Below are 14,912 nucleotides of genomic sequence, written 5' to 3'. Positions count from 1 at the left end.
GCACACTATTCTAGTTCTTCACTGCCTTGCCAATATAAGATGATCCCAAATTAAGCAAAATTCTTGCCGAAAAGAAAAGGTGATAGCTGATTTTTGATACAAACGAAATAATTCAAGGCCTGAAAAACCATGGAGCTAGGAAGGAAGATCAATAGGAGGGATGCCTGATGTCTTGGTTACAGTATCCAGGCAAAGGAATTGTAGGCCTCTTGTCCCAAGGTCTATGTAGGGTCAAATGGTGATCATGTCTGTTATTTGTTGATTCATAATACTGCAACAGACTCAGAACAAGAGGTAGTGAGACATTTGCCGATTGATAACTTAACTGAGTGAATGGATGATGGCTGTGATGTTCTGCATGATAACCTAAAGAAGTACTTAGTGGTTCATAAAGACCAGAATGTTCTCCACCAGCTGCAATTTGGTGATCATGTCTGTTATTTGTTGATTCATAATACTGCAACAGACTCAGAACAAGAGGTAGTGAGACATTTGCCGATTGATAACTTAACTGAGTGAATGGATGATGGCTGTGATGTTCTGCATGATAACCTATTTGAGAAGCCCACTGAGAAGGGGTCACGGGAGGCTCCAGAGGATGCCTTCCTTGAATATACCTAGAAGAATTGGCAGGCATTTGTTGAGGAATGGGGAGACATGGAAAAGAAGTACTTAGTGGTTCATAAAGACCAGAATGTTCCCCACCAGCTGCAATTTGGTGATCATGTCTGTTATTTGTTGATTCATAATACTGTAACAGACTCAGAACAAGAGGTAGTGAGACATTTGCCGATTGATAACTTAACTGAGTGAATGGATGATGGCTGTGATGTTCTGCATGATAACCTATTTGAGAAGCCCACTGAGAAGGGGTCACGGGAGGCTCCAGAGGATGCCTTCCTTGAATATACCTTGAAGAATTGGCAGGCATTTGTTGAGGAATGGGGAGACATGGAAAAGAAGTACTTAGTGGTTCATAAAGACCAGAATGTTCTCCACCAGCTGCAATAAACTGTCTCCCTTCTCCACCAGCTTTGACAAATCGTCTCCTTTTAATAAAGGTATCCTCAGACAGAGGAGCGGCTGAACCATGGAAAGGATATTTTCTCTTGAGGTCCTTCTCTCCATTGGCTAGCTGGTTGAGTGGCTTTTGCAAAGGAATGGATTCAAAAAGGCATTTCCTTAGCATAGAGGCGTCACATTGACCATTCATGAATGCTGACAAGTTATCAATAGTACCACGGATGCATGTATAAATCTTACGCATCTCATTTTTCCTCACCACCCTTGCGAAATTTTCAGATCGATCCAGATAGTCCTCAACCTAAACAACAATAATAAAAAAATTTTACTCTTCCCAAAGTCTGGAAAGTAAATGATGCCAAATGATTTGCTCAGAGCTTTCTAGAGCCAATTTCTGGTAATTAGTAAACAAAGCGAGATAAAGCACAGTTTCCTAGGCATGCCCAGGTTTTGGATATCTACTGGAGAACTAGTCAAGCAAACAGTTCACATAAATCTCAAAGAATTCTGAGTTTCACAGGCTTACATTCATATTGCCAACACCAGGTTTCCATGCCTTCGAGATCCATGACCCCTCATAAACACTAACACATAGGCCATGCCGCCATAAACTCTCAACAGCTGACAGCTAGAAACAAAATAACAAAACAAGAAAAACAAACTTAGCGATTATATATCTTGACTATGGAAACTTTTCATCTTACAGTTCCATACCAAATGTCTTTTGCAAGTCATACTAGCTATGTCCTAATGAATAGGGTTAAAAGCTGCAAATGGCCCCTTAAAGTCAGGGACATTGTTTGCTTTCACCCCTCAACTAAATAAATGTTCATTTTAGCCCCTTGTCCAATGGCATCAGCCATGTCTACTCACACTGCATCCATAAATGGTCCACATGTGCAACCATGTCAGATGCCATGACAAAGTAGCCTGACGCATCTTGGTTCAATTCATTTACTTGTCCTTTTTCTCATACCCCAGCATTTTGAGCAAATAAGTAAAGGTTTGAAGCCACCAGTGGCCCCTGAAAACTGCGGTCATTGCTCATTTTGGTCCCTCCAGTAAAAACATGTTCATTTTGCTCCTCAATTAGACATATTTGTTCATTTAGGCCTCTTAAGCCAACTTGGTGGCTGATGGGTCAAACACAATGCACATTATTGTGACTCCATGTTAGACAGAAGCACTAAAACAAATAAATTCATCCAATTTAGGGGGCCAAAAAGAACATTATATGAGGGGCCAACTCGAAATGAACCCCATTTCAAGGGCCACCAGTGGCTCTAAACCTAAAGAAAATGACAATACCTTATTCAACAAAGAAACAAAGAGTCCAGCTACAGATTCTTTATTTCTTCGGCCAAAGCTTTTGAGACCAAAGGCAACATTCTGCACTTTTGCGATGTCAGTTCCATCTGAAAAGGAAGTAGGTGTCAAATGGTCAAAAAAGGAAAAAAAGATAATGAAATTATGCAACACAATTAAAGAGGGCAATGATCAGAAAGGAAAAGGATATACTATTATTGTGAAAAGATTAAACTGAAAATTTGAGATATGGCTGAAATTTTACAGTCACATTACAAATAACGTGAAACATTTCAAAAATTTGTAGCTTTCACATAGAAGAATAAAGCATTTTTCATTTCCAAAGCAAGTACGTCTATGCTGGTTGAACGCTCTTTGCCTCATAAGATCTCATTAAAGAAGCCATATCAACCATTTCACTACTAAAATCATGAGAACTAATTGAAATCTTAATGCTAGTGCCATAACCACCACCACCATAAGCTAATGATATGGCCATCATCCTAATTATATTGACTTTTTTATGAACTGAAATGATTCTTTTTTTCTACTAAGGAATACAGACCTTTAAACAAGGTAGAAAAAGGAGGTAATATCGGAGGATCTCTGGTCTGCGCTGTGCAAAAAAGAAACACAGAGCAAGTTAGCAAATATGAAAAGTTGTACATGGATTTTAATTCCTATTGCGACCAAAGAGGAAAGATCATCATTAAATCTTAATATTCACGTAAAACACGACAGGTCTATAGATGTAATATATAATAACCAAATCAACATATAATTTGCAATAAGCACATCACATCAAGCCAATGAACTGAAACATTATGATTATCAGATAGAGCATGAATTTAGGCACGCCAAAAGGTTTAATATATAGGTCATGTGTTCACTCAAAAATCTATTAACTTAATCTAGAAAAGGTCATGTGTTCACTCAAAAATATATTAACTTAATTTGCATTAGGTAAATAAGTTAACTGTTAACTCATGAGTATGGTTTTTGCCAGCACTCCAACCAACAAAAACATTAGCAACAAGCACATACTGTAAGCCTCCAACAACAACTATCATGATGAATGATGCATGCAGCTCATGCAGTTATTTTGAATTAATTTGAAATTCAATTCGGCATGTTTTATTGTCATTATTTGTTTATCTAAATTCTCAAATAAGGCAACTGTCATAAAATTCAAATTTGTTACCATGTATTTCATTATCGCAAGTTATTTGAAAATACCAAATAACCTTCAAAATCCTGATTTCCAAATTTTGATTCCATTTTCCATCTCAACTTTCTTAATTGCATTTGATCCCCGCTCTTAATCAAGCATAAAACCAATAAATCCATATTTGCAGATCTTTCCAACCAAATACAAAATTATCATGAAATGAATTTCAAATGTGACTTCAATTATATGTAACACAAAACCCAGAAGATTTGCGACCTCCTAAAATATCATGTACTAAAATAAAAGTTAGGTGTGACACGGTCTCCTTCATTGTGGTTCTCAAATAAGATACGAAAAATTTCCCCTGACATTTGGTTTACCGTCTATTTTGTAAGCGGCCTGTTGAATAGTATAAAGAAACTCAAATTTAAATTGACTGGCGTATGATGGTGTGCTCAACGTCAGGTTTTGACACCCATCAGGCTTCTTCTTTCTCCTGCTCTTTATGTACACACTTAAGAATTTCAACCAATTTATTCTCAAGCCTATATTAACCAGGCACGCAAAACACACTACTAATATCTTATACTTATTTTCTTAAAAAATTAAAACATATGACAAATTTAGTATGTTCACATACCTGTAAATGGAAAGCAACTAAGGATATAATGGTTAATGAGCTCAAAGTGTGATCTTTTCGCACTGTTGATGTCATGAACCTTAGCCCAAAACTTAATCTACAGAATAATGGGGAAAAAAAGGAAAGTTAACCAGAGATTTCTTGAAATCAGTCAAAAAGATGGTCTTTGGCAAAAGAAGAAAACCAATAACACAAGTAATACAGAAATTTGACAATGATCAACATCCCAAAAAAGGGAAGTGATTACAACAGCATTGTGTGTGTGTGAGAGAGAATAAAAGCAGAAGATTGAAAATATTTTTTTAGATTTGCGTGATCATTACTGTCTGGAAGTCTTCCCTCAGCTACAATTTACCATATTCATAAAACTACGTAAAACTTCACAAGACAATCAACAAATGGCTGACAAAAAATTTGATCAGACAAGTGAGAGTTTGTACTACCAGATGACTTAAAATACGAAACCTTTCATCAATTGAAGAAACAATTGCAAAAATTGATGATCTTGAAATACCATCCTCGTTTTCAACTGAAATATCACACTCAATTCCTGTTCCACAGTCCACAAATTTCACTACCGGCACTCTTGCTCTCATGATGGGGAAGACCCCAGAAACATGCCCTTTATCTGTGCATTTGCAACATAAAAACACAGCATACAAAAATTAACCTTCAGCCAATACCATTATCAGGAAACACATGAAGGGGCAGACTTAATAGGAAAGTTAGCCCAACAAGAATACCAAGACACAATGAAACAAGATGACAACATAATAGTAGAACATAAACAAAATCAGAAGTGATTAAGCACAAATACTTTTATGAATATTATATCAAATGGGGGCAGATACATTAACCCAGCAGAACAAATGAAAGTTAGTTGATTCAAGTCCTGCATGTGTCAATATATGCACGCATGTTCCAAATAAAAACAATTCTTCTTATATGGTGGCGATCAAGAAAGCCAAGATCCCAATCTGAAGATAAAAACTAACAGGCACATATGTAAATATGCCACAGTGCCTTAATTTCATGGCAACTAATTTACCATATAAAATTAAGTTGCTCTCAGCAATATTTGATTATTTGAGAGATAATAAAAAGAAACATTTACTTCATTCTAATGAGGCAATCTGCTTTGCTTCTTATCCAACAAATGGAATTTTTCATTTGTATCAAAGAAAAGTAATAAAAGATTTGTTTAGAAAAGCATAATAGTGCTACTCTTATGAAATACTAGCAGTTTATTATTATTTTTCTCAAAAAACTACTTCTATTATCAACCATAGATACTTCAGCCAACGTCATCACAGGATATATAAATAATAAAAGATGTAAACAAGAATCATTCACAAACTTTGCATTTGAACTTTACTTTGGAAAGAGTACAGAGCATCAGCAAACTTCATCAGAACAGAAATCTTCCTTTCACGAGGAAATGTGAATGCCTTCTCACCACTAAAATTAAGAGACAGATCGAGATCACTGGTGTTAGTAAATAGGTCCATCGTGAATGACCCAAATGCCTCTATGGTAGGATACCCATTACTACTCCCTGAGGAAAGATAAAATTGATATAAGTTTGTTTACCTTCGATATACATATATAACAATACAAATAGAAGACAGATAAAGGTTAATTACAATCACTAATCTAGGCATCTCAAAGATATCAGAAGTTGGCATGTACATTATCTAGCCTATACATGTAACATTCTTCCTGTTATTTTCAATAAAAGATAAAGGGGGTAACAAACAAAATAAAATTACCAAAGATGTCCTTCACCATTATATTAAATACTTGTACCAAGCGTTTACGCAACTCATAATCCCTTGGTTCTGGACGTAGGGTAGCATAAACATCAAGCAGCAATGCCTCAAGGACAGACATTGCTTCTGGATTACCATGAAACTTTTTCTGTTCCTTCAGCTCAAGATTTGTGGCTCGCTTGCGCAGCTCTACAAGATGTCAAGAACAAAATAAGAAGAAAAAAAAAGCAAGGAAGAAGCAAAGCAGACAAAGAAGCAGTTAATAAAGGTTTTATAATAAAAGTTCTAACTATCCAAATTACTAGGGTAAGCTTTTCCAACAGTAATTATAAATCCAGTCCACATCAATGAACAGCAAATGAAGGTCAAAAGCTAAGACCAGCAAGCTAAATAATGCACAGAAGCAGCACATGTTAAAATATTTTGATTCTTTGTGATATTTATGGGAAGAAAGGAGGATAGACACACAAGTCAGCAAAGGATGCATCTACACTCATCATTACCAATTTTTATGCTAATCTAATCACTCCAGTCAAAACTTTGCCGTCATTGCAACTACAGCTTTATAATTGACAACACAAACTAAATCACCACATGTTTCTTACTTTCTTAATGCCAAAAATACTGAAAGAAATAACTTCATCATGTCTTGCATTGCAGAAGGTGACTTAGAATACACCCATACTCCCTCCGTTCCTTTTTAGTTGTCACGTTTTGGAGCTCTTCTCTGTTCCTTTTTACTTGTCACATTAGAAACTTTGTGCAGCATTAAAATTTTTTTCTAAATTTACCCTTTTCAATAAAACAAAATCAACTAAACATTAAATTATATTCTCCACTAATGGGATTTTAAATAGGGGTAATTTTAGAAAGTAATGGATTTTTTTATAAAATATAGATAATCAACTAATTTTAACCAACTTTTCTTTAATGGATGTGAATTAGTTAAATGTGACAACTAAAAAAGAATGGAGGGAGTACAAATAGAATAAAATCTAGTATTCTCAAGGTATATAAATGAAAATATTCAAAATGAGACAATGAGAACAGTACCTTTCTGATTTAACTTCATGTTCTAACCCCGGCAAACCGGAAAGCAGCAAGCCTTTAGCTACTGAACTCTCTGCCTCTATATATACATATATAATAGATCAGCCAAACGACTAAAGGATGAGTTACAAAGCCCTTATTTCATTGCTTTAATAAGTAGGGTATCTAAGCATCTTAGAACAGCAACCCTACAGCACAATAAAAGTTACATAGCTTAAACAAATCACTCAGAATCAGTTTTAATAGAAATTGTTTCGGAATAATAGTGGACAAGTTGAAATTACAGAGAAACAAACAATCACGCAAAACAGGCTGAGCAATAAAAAAGAGAACGGATAAATATTTTTCGTTTTTTCTCCTCAAAGAATTGCAACACTTTCCCAAGTTCATAATCCAAACCATCAGATGTGATCTCCAAAATTTGGAAGCCCGATAACATTCAAGATTCAAGAACGTCAAAAATCAGAATTTGCTTCAAATCAGAGCTAAAGAAGGCATCTTCACCCAAAGGATTCAGCACAAACCGATAGCAAACCCTAGAAAACGGAAAGAAGCGAAATCACTACAGATGATCCCTAACATTATAAGTGCGATATCCTCCAATAAAGAAAGCAGAAATCAGCCCTTGTTTCAAATCACAAAAAGCATCCATAAAGAAAAGATTCACGAATATCGCAAAACACACATGAATTTCAAGAAAGCAACCAAGAAAACCAAAAACTAAACAAAACTTCTCCCACAGAAACCCTAGAAACCGGATGGCCAAGAAGCAAAGATTCAAAAGTAAAAGAAGCAGTAAATATGGAGGGATTCCGGAAGGGGAGAGGAGGGGTGAAAACCTGCGCCGCGAGCCGGAAACAGAGAGAAGAGAAGCGCCGATGAGCAGATACTGTTCCGAGCGATGTCATCGGAGAAGACGAGAGATGAGATTTATGTAGAAAGAGAATGATGTCTCTTCATGACCTTTTCGAACCCACAATCGAACACGTGTTCTTGAAGATCTGTAATTATTTTAGAATTTGGATTTTTTTATAAAATTTTTAAATCATATTTCATAATAATCAAACTTTAAAATATATATATATATATTTGTTAACATAACAAAAATAGAAATCAAGCCAACTGAATAATTGAGTGAATATAAATATGAAAATATTTATTTAAAAATCAACAAAATTATATTATATTTTATAATGATATTTCAGTGTGCTTGGTTATAGCTCTTTCCTCAATCAAGTTGGTGATTGAGATCAATTAGAATCACTTCAACAACTCAAATGATGTATCTTTTTAAGGAGTAACTGAGATGATAAAATTGAAAACATTAACCATGATTAAATTAGTTAAATATCATTAAAAAAAAACAACTTTCATCATACCCATAAACTTTCCACATAGTATACTTTTAACTGGCACTGTTACAATTAGATTAAAGATAAAGCAAAGAATTTTGACAGAAGAACAAAATAGAAAGAAAGTGAGATGTGTCATTTGCCCTGAAAGCAGTTCAATGTTTCAAAAGAACAAGGAGTACAATAGAGACAATGAAACAATGAGCTATAGATACAGCCTGGAAGAACCTTCAAAACAATTCCCCTGGATCAAAAATAATAATAAAAAAAAAGAAGACATATTCCCTTTTTTTGGTGAACGAATCGGTTTTATTTTTACAGTATCGAGTAGGCTCGTATGACTTCGACAATGGGTGCACGGCACAACGGGCACTTACCTCCGCCTCGAACCAACTCATTAGCACATCTTGAACATGTACACATGTGCCCACATCTGAAAGCAAATCAAACATAGAAAAAGGAAAATGGTGAGTGACGAATGATGCACATTTCATACATGCTATCAAGTGAATATACACGGACCTATACAGAAGGGAGTCAATATGGCTGTCACAGCAGACACAACAAGTCCCTTTTCGAACTTGGGCCCATTTGGATCCATCCTCTGATGCTTCACAAAATCCTGAAACAGATTCTTCTAGATCAGTGAGGATTAAAGAAAACTAAAAAAAAAATCAATAAAAATCAATGAGGTAAGTAGCACTCGTAAGGATGAATTATGATGATAATCATGGCTCCGGAGACATCTATTTTAGAGACTATCCTAAAGTCAATAATCACTTGATTAATCGCAAATGAGCTTATTTTTTAACAAGTCAGAAGATTTCAACTATCCACGCAATGTGACAACTATTTTGGTTCAATCTGTTGTTAGATTGTTAAATTAACTGCAGTTCAGTATTAAGCTGTATTTTATTAAATCAAACCATGAAGCACATCCCCAGTTAAAAGATTCATGCAAAATAGAGTCAATGAATGATGGTAAGATGTACTAGCTGACCTTGTCCTCCATCAGAGCGATTTAAAGCTGCAGAAACTTCCTGTCTAACAGAACGCTGCAATTCTAGCTGCATATCCATACATGCCTCTAGCATTCTCTGCATGTGGCTCATCCCTTGCTGCAGCCTCGCCATGTCAGCCCTCAAATCATTTCACTATATCCCACTCCTGCTCCAAACCAACAAATTATTAGCTTCTGTAGAAAACTGTGTTGGTATATATGATGCATGAATTAACCTCAACTTCATCAAAGAGAAGCTACAAAGAGTACAGTGTTCTGTTTTAAGTTTTTAATCACAAAGACACAAATAAGATGTATGTATTAATAGTAAGGAAACATGTATCAAAGCAATTTCTGAATCTGTGCACTCAAACAATAGTCGTAAAATAATTTCAGCAAGAACAATCCTAGTTTTGACTTCCCCACACGCACAAAAAACATCATGGATAATTAACACGCATCAAAATTCTTCATAATAAATAAACCTCTCATGTTTTAGAACAGAATGCTTAGTGTCCAGACTAGAAAAAGTGAAGACATGGAAAATGGATAACTCACAATTTCTGAACGCGGCATGCCATGCCGAGTCCAAGTATTATGATGAATGTCAGAATGCCATAGTGGCGGTCGAGGTGGTGCAGGTGGAGTGGGCAAGACAAATGCCGGAGTAGGAAGAGAGTCCTGCTGATCCTGATTTGTATCATCTCTCTGCTGGGTCCCGATCTTCATCTGGTGAAGTGGGAGTAGGCAATGTTCCATCCAGATCCCAATCAAGGGGAGCACGACCTTGCCTTTGAACATATGACTGTATCAACTGGTCTAAACTTTGACGGAAACCACTTCGAAGCAGATTAGAAACACTTCTCCTACAGGATATAAAGCCTAAGTTAGCAAATGATCATCAATCAGAAAATCAGTGTTGCAAATGCTTGAAATCTTTAATAAAAGGTGTTATTACCTGCTAAGGAGCTCTCTGAGCTCCATGCTATAGACATTCTCATCATCAGGTGGAATAAATCTATTGACTCTTCTCGGGATAGACCGTTGACCTCTAGCCGGATCTGAAGGTCCATCTTGCCAAGTTTCTGCAGTCCCATGAGACTCATCCTCATGCCATTCTTCATGCACTTCTAACATATGGCTGCCATTTCCATCTTCATCGTCTGGTTCACGGGACCAATCCTGATCCATATTCTCTGGCCAGTTCCCATCAGATTCAACTCCAGTCTCATCACGAGGTGGTTCACTGAACCCTATTTCTGATTGTTGCCAAGCTTGGTGCTCATCATCTGCATCTTCTTCTTCCTGCTGATTCTCACTCTGAGACACCGAATCTTGCCAGTTCACAGTATTATCCAGTGTGTTACTTTCAAGCACAGCTTCTGCATCAGTCTCCATAATTTGTGGAGGCTCAGCATTTTCATTATGAGCTTGAGATTGTTCATTGTTTTCACCAGATTGATCTAATGAAATACTTGAATGAGACTGATCATTATTAGCACGCGAATTTGTGATGCTATGACTAGCTGAGGCATCAGAATAGCTGCTTGCTTGACCACGGACAATATTTTCCAGTCTGAAACGGAAACCCTCCCTAAAAACAGAAAAATACAAATTAGCTGTTTTTTAGTATAAAAAATGAAAAAAGAACCTTAATAATATCAGAAGTGCCTCAACAAAATGCCATCTTTTAAATAAGCAGTGTTGAACTCCAAACCAGATGTATACCGGAGTTTAAATCAAATTAATGGTTCCTAAATAGCATGAAATCCAAATGAGGTCCGCTTCACTGCTATTGAATACTGGATTCACCTAAATTCAGATAAGTATACACTTATTTAACCATTGATTGCATTCCTATATTTTTGATGTAAGGCTTTGGAGTTCATACCAATCACTTGCAGCCAATAAGGTTTGCTGTCGAAAGCATTCCTATATTTTAGAGTTGGGGAAAACTTGGTACAAAAAATCATAATTTACACAATAGCCATAGAACTCTAAGTATTAACATACCAGATGAGGAAGCCAACTAATGGCCATACACATGAACAACATTACAAGAGAGAATGTATAAGTTTCACATGTCAGTAAATCTTAGAAGTATACAATCATCTCAGGTATGAACAGATTTCAGGAAAAGAAAATTTCAAAAGGAAAAGTAGCCTAAAATAGAATCTTTACATCTACAGTGTCCATTCATATACAAAAAAATGTCAATCTATCTTCTCATAAATCTTTACATCCTGGCCAATTTAGAAAAGAAATGCAGCAAACAAGGAAATAACAAAGAAGGCAGAATTACATAAATGAAACTCAAGTTCAGTTGTCAACAAGTAATCCAACTACAAGAATTGTATTTATAAGGCCTTAGTTGATAGAAATTGGGATAACTGGACAATGTTATGGCAAGTGAGATAGAAGGACAGGAGGCAACATATGCCCGTGACAGGAGGACATGAAGGAGCCGGACAACATGACAGACCACCATCTTTTACCATGAGCTGTGACGGCAGATTAGAGGGCAGTTACACAAAAGAGAAAGAGAGGTACTATGGAGTTTTACCAGCAAATAATTTTAAGTCATGGCAGCAGCTGGGAAAGTAGCACCTTGCTGCCACAAAGTGGAGTGACTATTGGAATTACCAATTACCAAATAAAGGAAAAGGCAAGTATGTAAATAAAGCACAATTCCGCAGAAAAATGAACGCTTGTATTTTTCTTCGACTTGACACCAATAGGAGAATTTTCTTTCATTTACTGAAATAGCTAGGGAATAGCTCTAGGAATTTCAGGTAGCCAAACAAGCCTTGGGCTATCGTTTGTGTCTGCAAGACCATAATGAACAATAGAGTTCTCTTGTGTAAACCACACTGGCAGAAATGAAGGTATAATTATGGGGCACAATATGACCGGACAAATTTTTGCAGTACCTATAACCACATTAGGTCAGATAGATAGATAGCCGAATATGAGTGAACCACTTTGTTTACTGAATTTTAAGTTATAACAAATAATCAAATTGACAAAGTTAATGTAACCATACTAAGTGTTCATGTAAAAAAAGAAGATGCATCCATAACAAGACAAAATGACTCTACCTTAACCCTGAGACAGGATGGCGTTGCCGGAGTTGACCTAATTCCCTCGCTGCTGCAGATGGCTGTCTCTCCTCCTCGGTGGGCCTTCCATTCCTTAAAAATCTGCCCCTCAGCAGGGACTGGAAGAAGATTGTCGTTAGCAACACAACCAAATTGATTAATTGATCACATAAAAGAGAAGTTCAAACCAAAATTCACATTTTCAAAAGAACTCCACTTTTTCAAAGTACAATTACAAAAGGAGATAAATAACTGTCTAATATGAAAATTCAGTAATAAAGGAAGGTATACAGATATGATTCTGATACCAGAATGTTTGCAAAATTTCCAACCTTGAACTGCAGACGTGATAGAAAATAGAGAACCAACCTGAATGCGATTGCGATGAGCAAACTCTGACACTGTCCTGTGTTCTTGCAAGCGCTGAAGTTCCTGCTGCCTCTCCCTAGTCATCCTCATTATCAGCTCAAGCCTAGCTTGTCGGCCACGAACTCTCAACAAGTCCCTCCGCACATGCTCCGGCTGCCCCTCCTCATGATCAGTGACTGAGCCATCCCGGTCTTGATCCTCCCTCCTACCCGCACGAGCAGCATCTCTCTCTTGTCCTGCTGCGGCCCTTATCCATTCCCTCACCAGTCTCACCCTCTCTCGCTCTGTCTCCCCAAGCAACTCTCCTCTTGGGCTCTCATCCCTCGAAGACATCCTCGACCCTGCGTTCCCCGAGTTCTCAAGCACGCTCTCCGTCATCCACCCACGGACGATCTGCCGCACCCTCTCTCTTTCCCCATCTCCGAGATCCGGAGACTGCTCCCTGCTTGATCGCCGGTCCTCCTCGTCCTCCTCCTCTCCCCGAGCACCCCACCTGGAGTACCCAATATCATCACTCTCACTCGCATTAGACCCATCCCTAGGATCCTCCGTCCTTCTCTCCCGCTGGTTATGGTTGCTAGCAGCGGAATGAACACTTCTCCTGTCCTCGAGGTCCCTCCACATCTGTAGGATCGATGGCGGCCGCGCTGCACGGCGCTCCCCCGAGGAAGGCGTGGACCGACGAGGCTCACGGAGAAACGAAGAATCAAGCATGGAGACAGTCTGAAGACCAGCAAGAGCCATAAGCTCATTCTCCCGATTCCGACGCTCTATAGTAGTAATCATCATCTCCTCAGCCTGCCGCGCAACCCACCGGCTCAGGATCCTCGACTGCCGCCGCGCCGCAGCCGACGACTCCGCCAGATCATCCCCTTCCAAATCCGACCGCCGTCGCCGCCTCGCCAAAGGGTCTTGCGCCTCAACCCCAGACGTCCCCGGCGACGAGAGCTCCTCATCCTCATCCGTCCCAGCAGAGCTACAAGAAGCAAGCGCCGACATGCAACCATCAAGGTGACCACGGACAAGCTCTTCCAACCCCCGCCTGAATTCAAGCCCTACGTCATCACCGCCACCGCCGCCAAGCTTGTGACGAAAATCCGCCATGATCTCCGGCGGATCTCGAAGAATCGAGAGCCGGAAACCCTAAGAGGTTCCGATCTCCATTGAAAAGGAATGGCAAGCGGAAACGAAACCCTAGAAATCCCAAAGACGAAACCTTTGGATGTAATTTAAAAACGAGAAAATCGAGTGAGAGAAAAATGCGGATCCGGAGGGAACAAAGAAGAAGGAACGCAAAAATCAGGACATTAGAAACACTTGGATGTTGATTTTTCTCCTTTTTTTTAATAAAAAAATATATATTATTTTTATTTTTTTTTTGGGAATAAGTGAATTTTTATGAGATTAAAATCTAGGCCAAAATCTAAAATATATGTTTATGTGTGCAAAAAAATGGATATAATAATAAATTTTTTGATATGCTCTTTGATAATTTAGGGATTCTCATATCTAACCATTTATATAATTAATATGTTTATATGTCTAATAAAAATTTTAGATTTTTTTTTTTTGTAAATTTTATATTGATGGATAAAAAGTTTTTATTATATCCTCTTCATCTCACATGAAATGTATATATAAATTGGTTTTGATATTCTATTAGATTCAAACTTAAAGTGCATATTAAATTCAATAAAGTATGATAATGAAAATGATGGTTTAAAACTATTAATTTCAAAATTTAGAAATAATTTTTATTTTATTAATTATAATTTAAATTATAATTTATCTTGTATTTCAATGTAATGTACTAATCTCAAGACAAGACATGTATGTTTATTCTATATATAATTAACCTTCTAGTAGACATATATAATGAAAAAATTTATGAAACTATTTATGTAATAGAAGTTTATAAAGAAATTTTTTTATTTAATTGATTGTGCCAAATAATTATACTTTAACTTATTAAATGAAGAGTTAGTTTAAAGTTTTGCTTGATTAGCTTAGAAAAGAAAGCAGCTACTTCCCCTGTTCAACAAGTAAGCATATTCAAGAAGGAAATTAATATTAAACAATGATATTTTTACAAGACAAACACTTACGTGGCTTCATGTATAGATATATATATATATATA

General features: G+C 37.1%; 1 protein-coding gene across 1 annotated transcript; it reads right to left on the bottom strand.

The window, feature by feature from the left end:
• Positions 1 to 15: 15 nt before the first annotated feature.
• Positions 16 to 14,012, bottom strand: LOC120271781. Its single transcript, XM_039278456.1, is given in 19 exon segments — positions 16 to 1,324; positions 1,550 to 1,651; positions 2,332 to 2,438; positions 2,894 to 2,939; positions 4,137 to 4,187; positions 4,189 to 4,233; positions 4,580 to 4,764; positions 5,512 to 5,691; positions 5,906 to 6,094; positions 6,208 to 6,277; positions 8,626 to 8,740; positions 8,830 to 8,929; positions 9,308 to 9,458; positions 9,460 to 9,474; positions 9,866 to 10,022; positions 10,024 to 10,173; positions 10,266 to 10,901; positions 12,406 to 12,524; positions 12,775 to 14,012. Coding segments are annotated over 19 exon segments (4,698 nt in total). The 5' UTR covers positions 13,879 to 14,012; the 3' UTR covers positions 16 to 148.
• Between the last annotated feature and the right edge of the window lie 900 nt (positions 14,013 to 14,912).

Source organism: Dioscorea cayenensis, chromosome 11 (assembly GCF_009730915.1).
Source record: "Dioscorea cayenensis subsp. rotundata cultivar TDr96_F1 chromosome 11, TDr96_F1_v2_PseudoChromosome.rev07_lg8_w22 25.fasta, whole genome shotgun sequence".
NCBI lineage: Eukaryota > Viridiplantae > Streptophyta > Magnoliopsida > Dioscoreales > Dioscoreaceae > Dioscorea > Dioscorea cayenensis.
The sequence above is the reverse complement of the archived record's forward strand: the minus strand, read 5'-3'. Positions and strand labels throughout refer to the sequence as shown.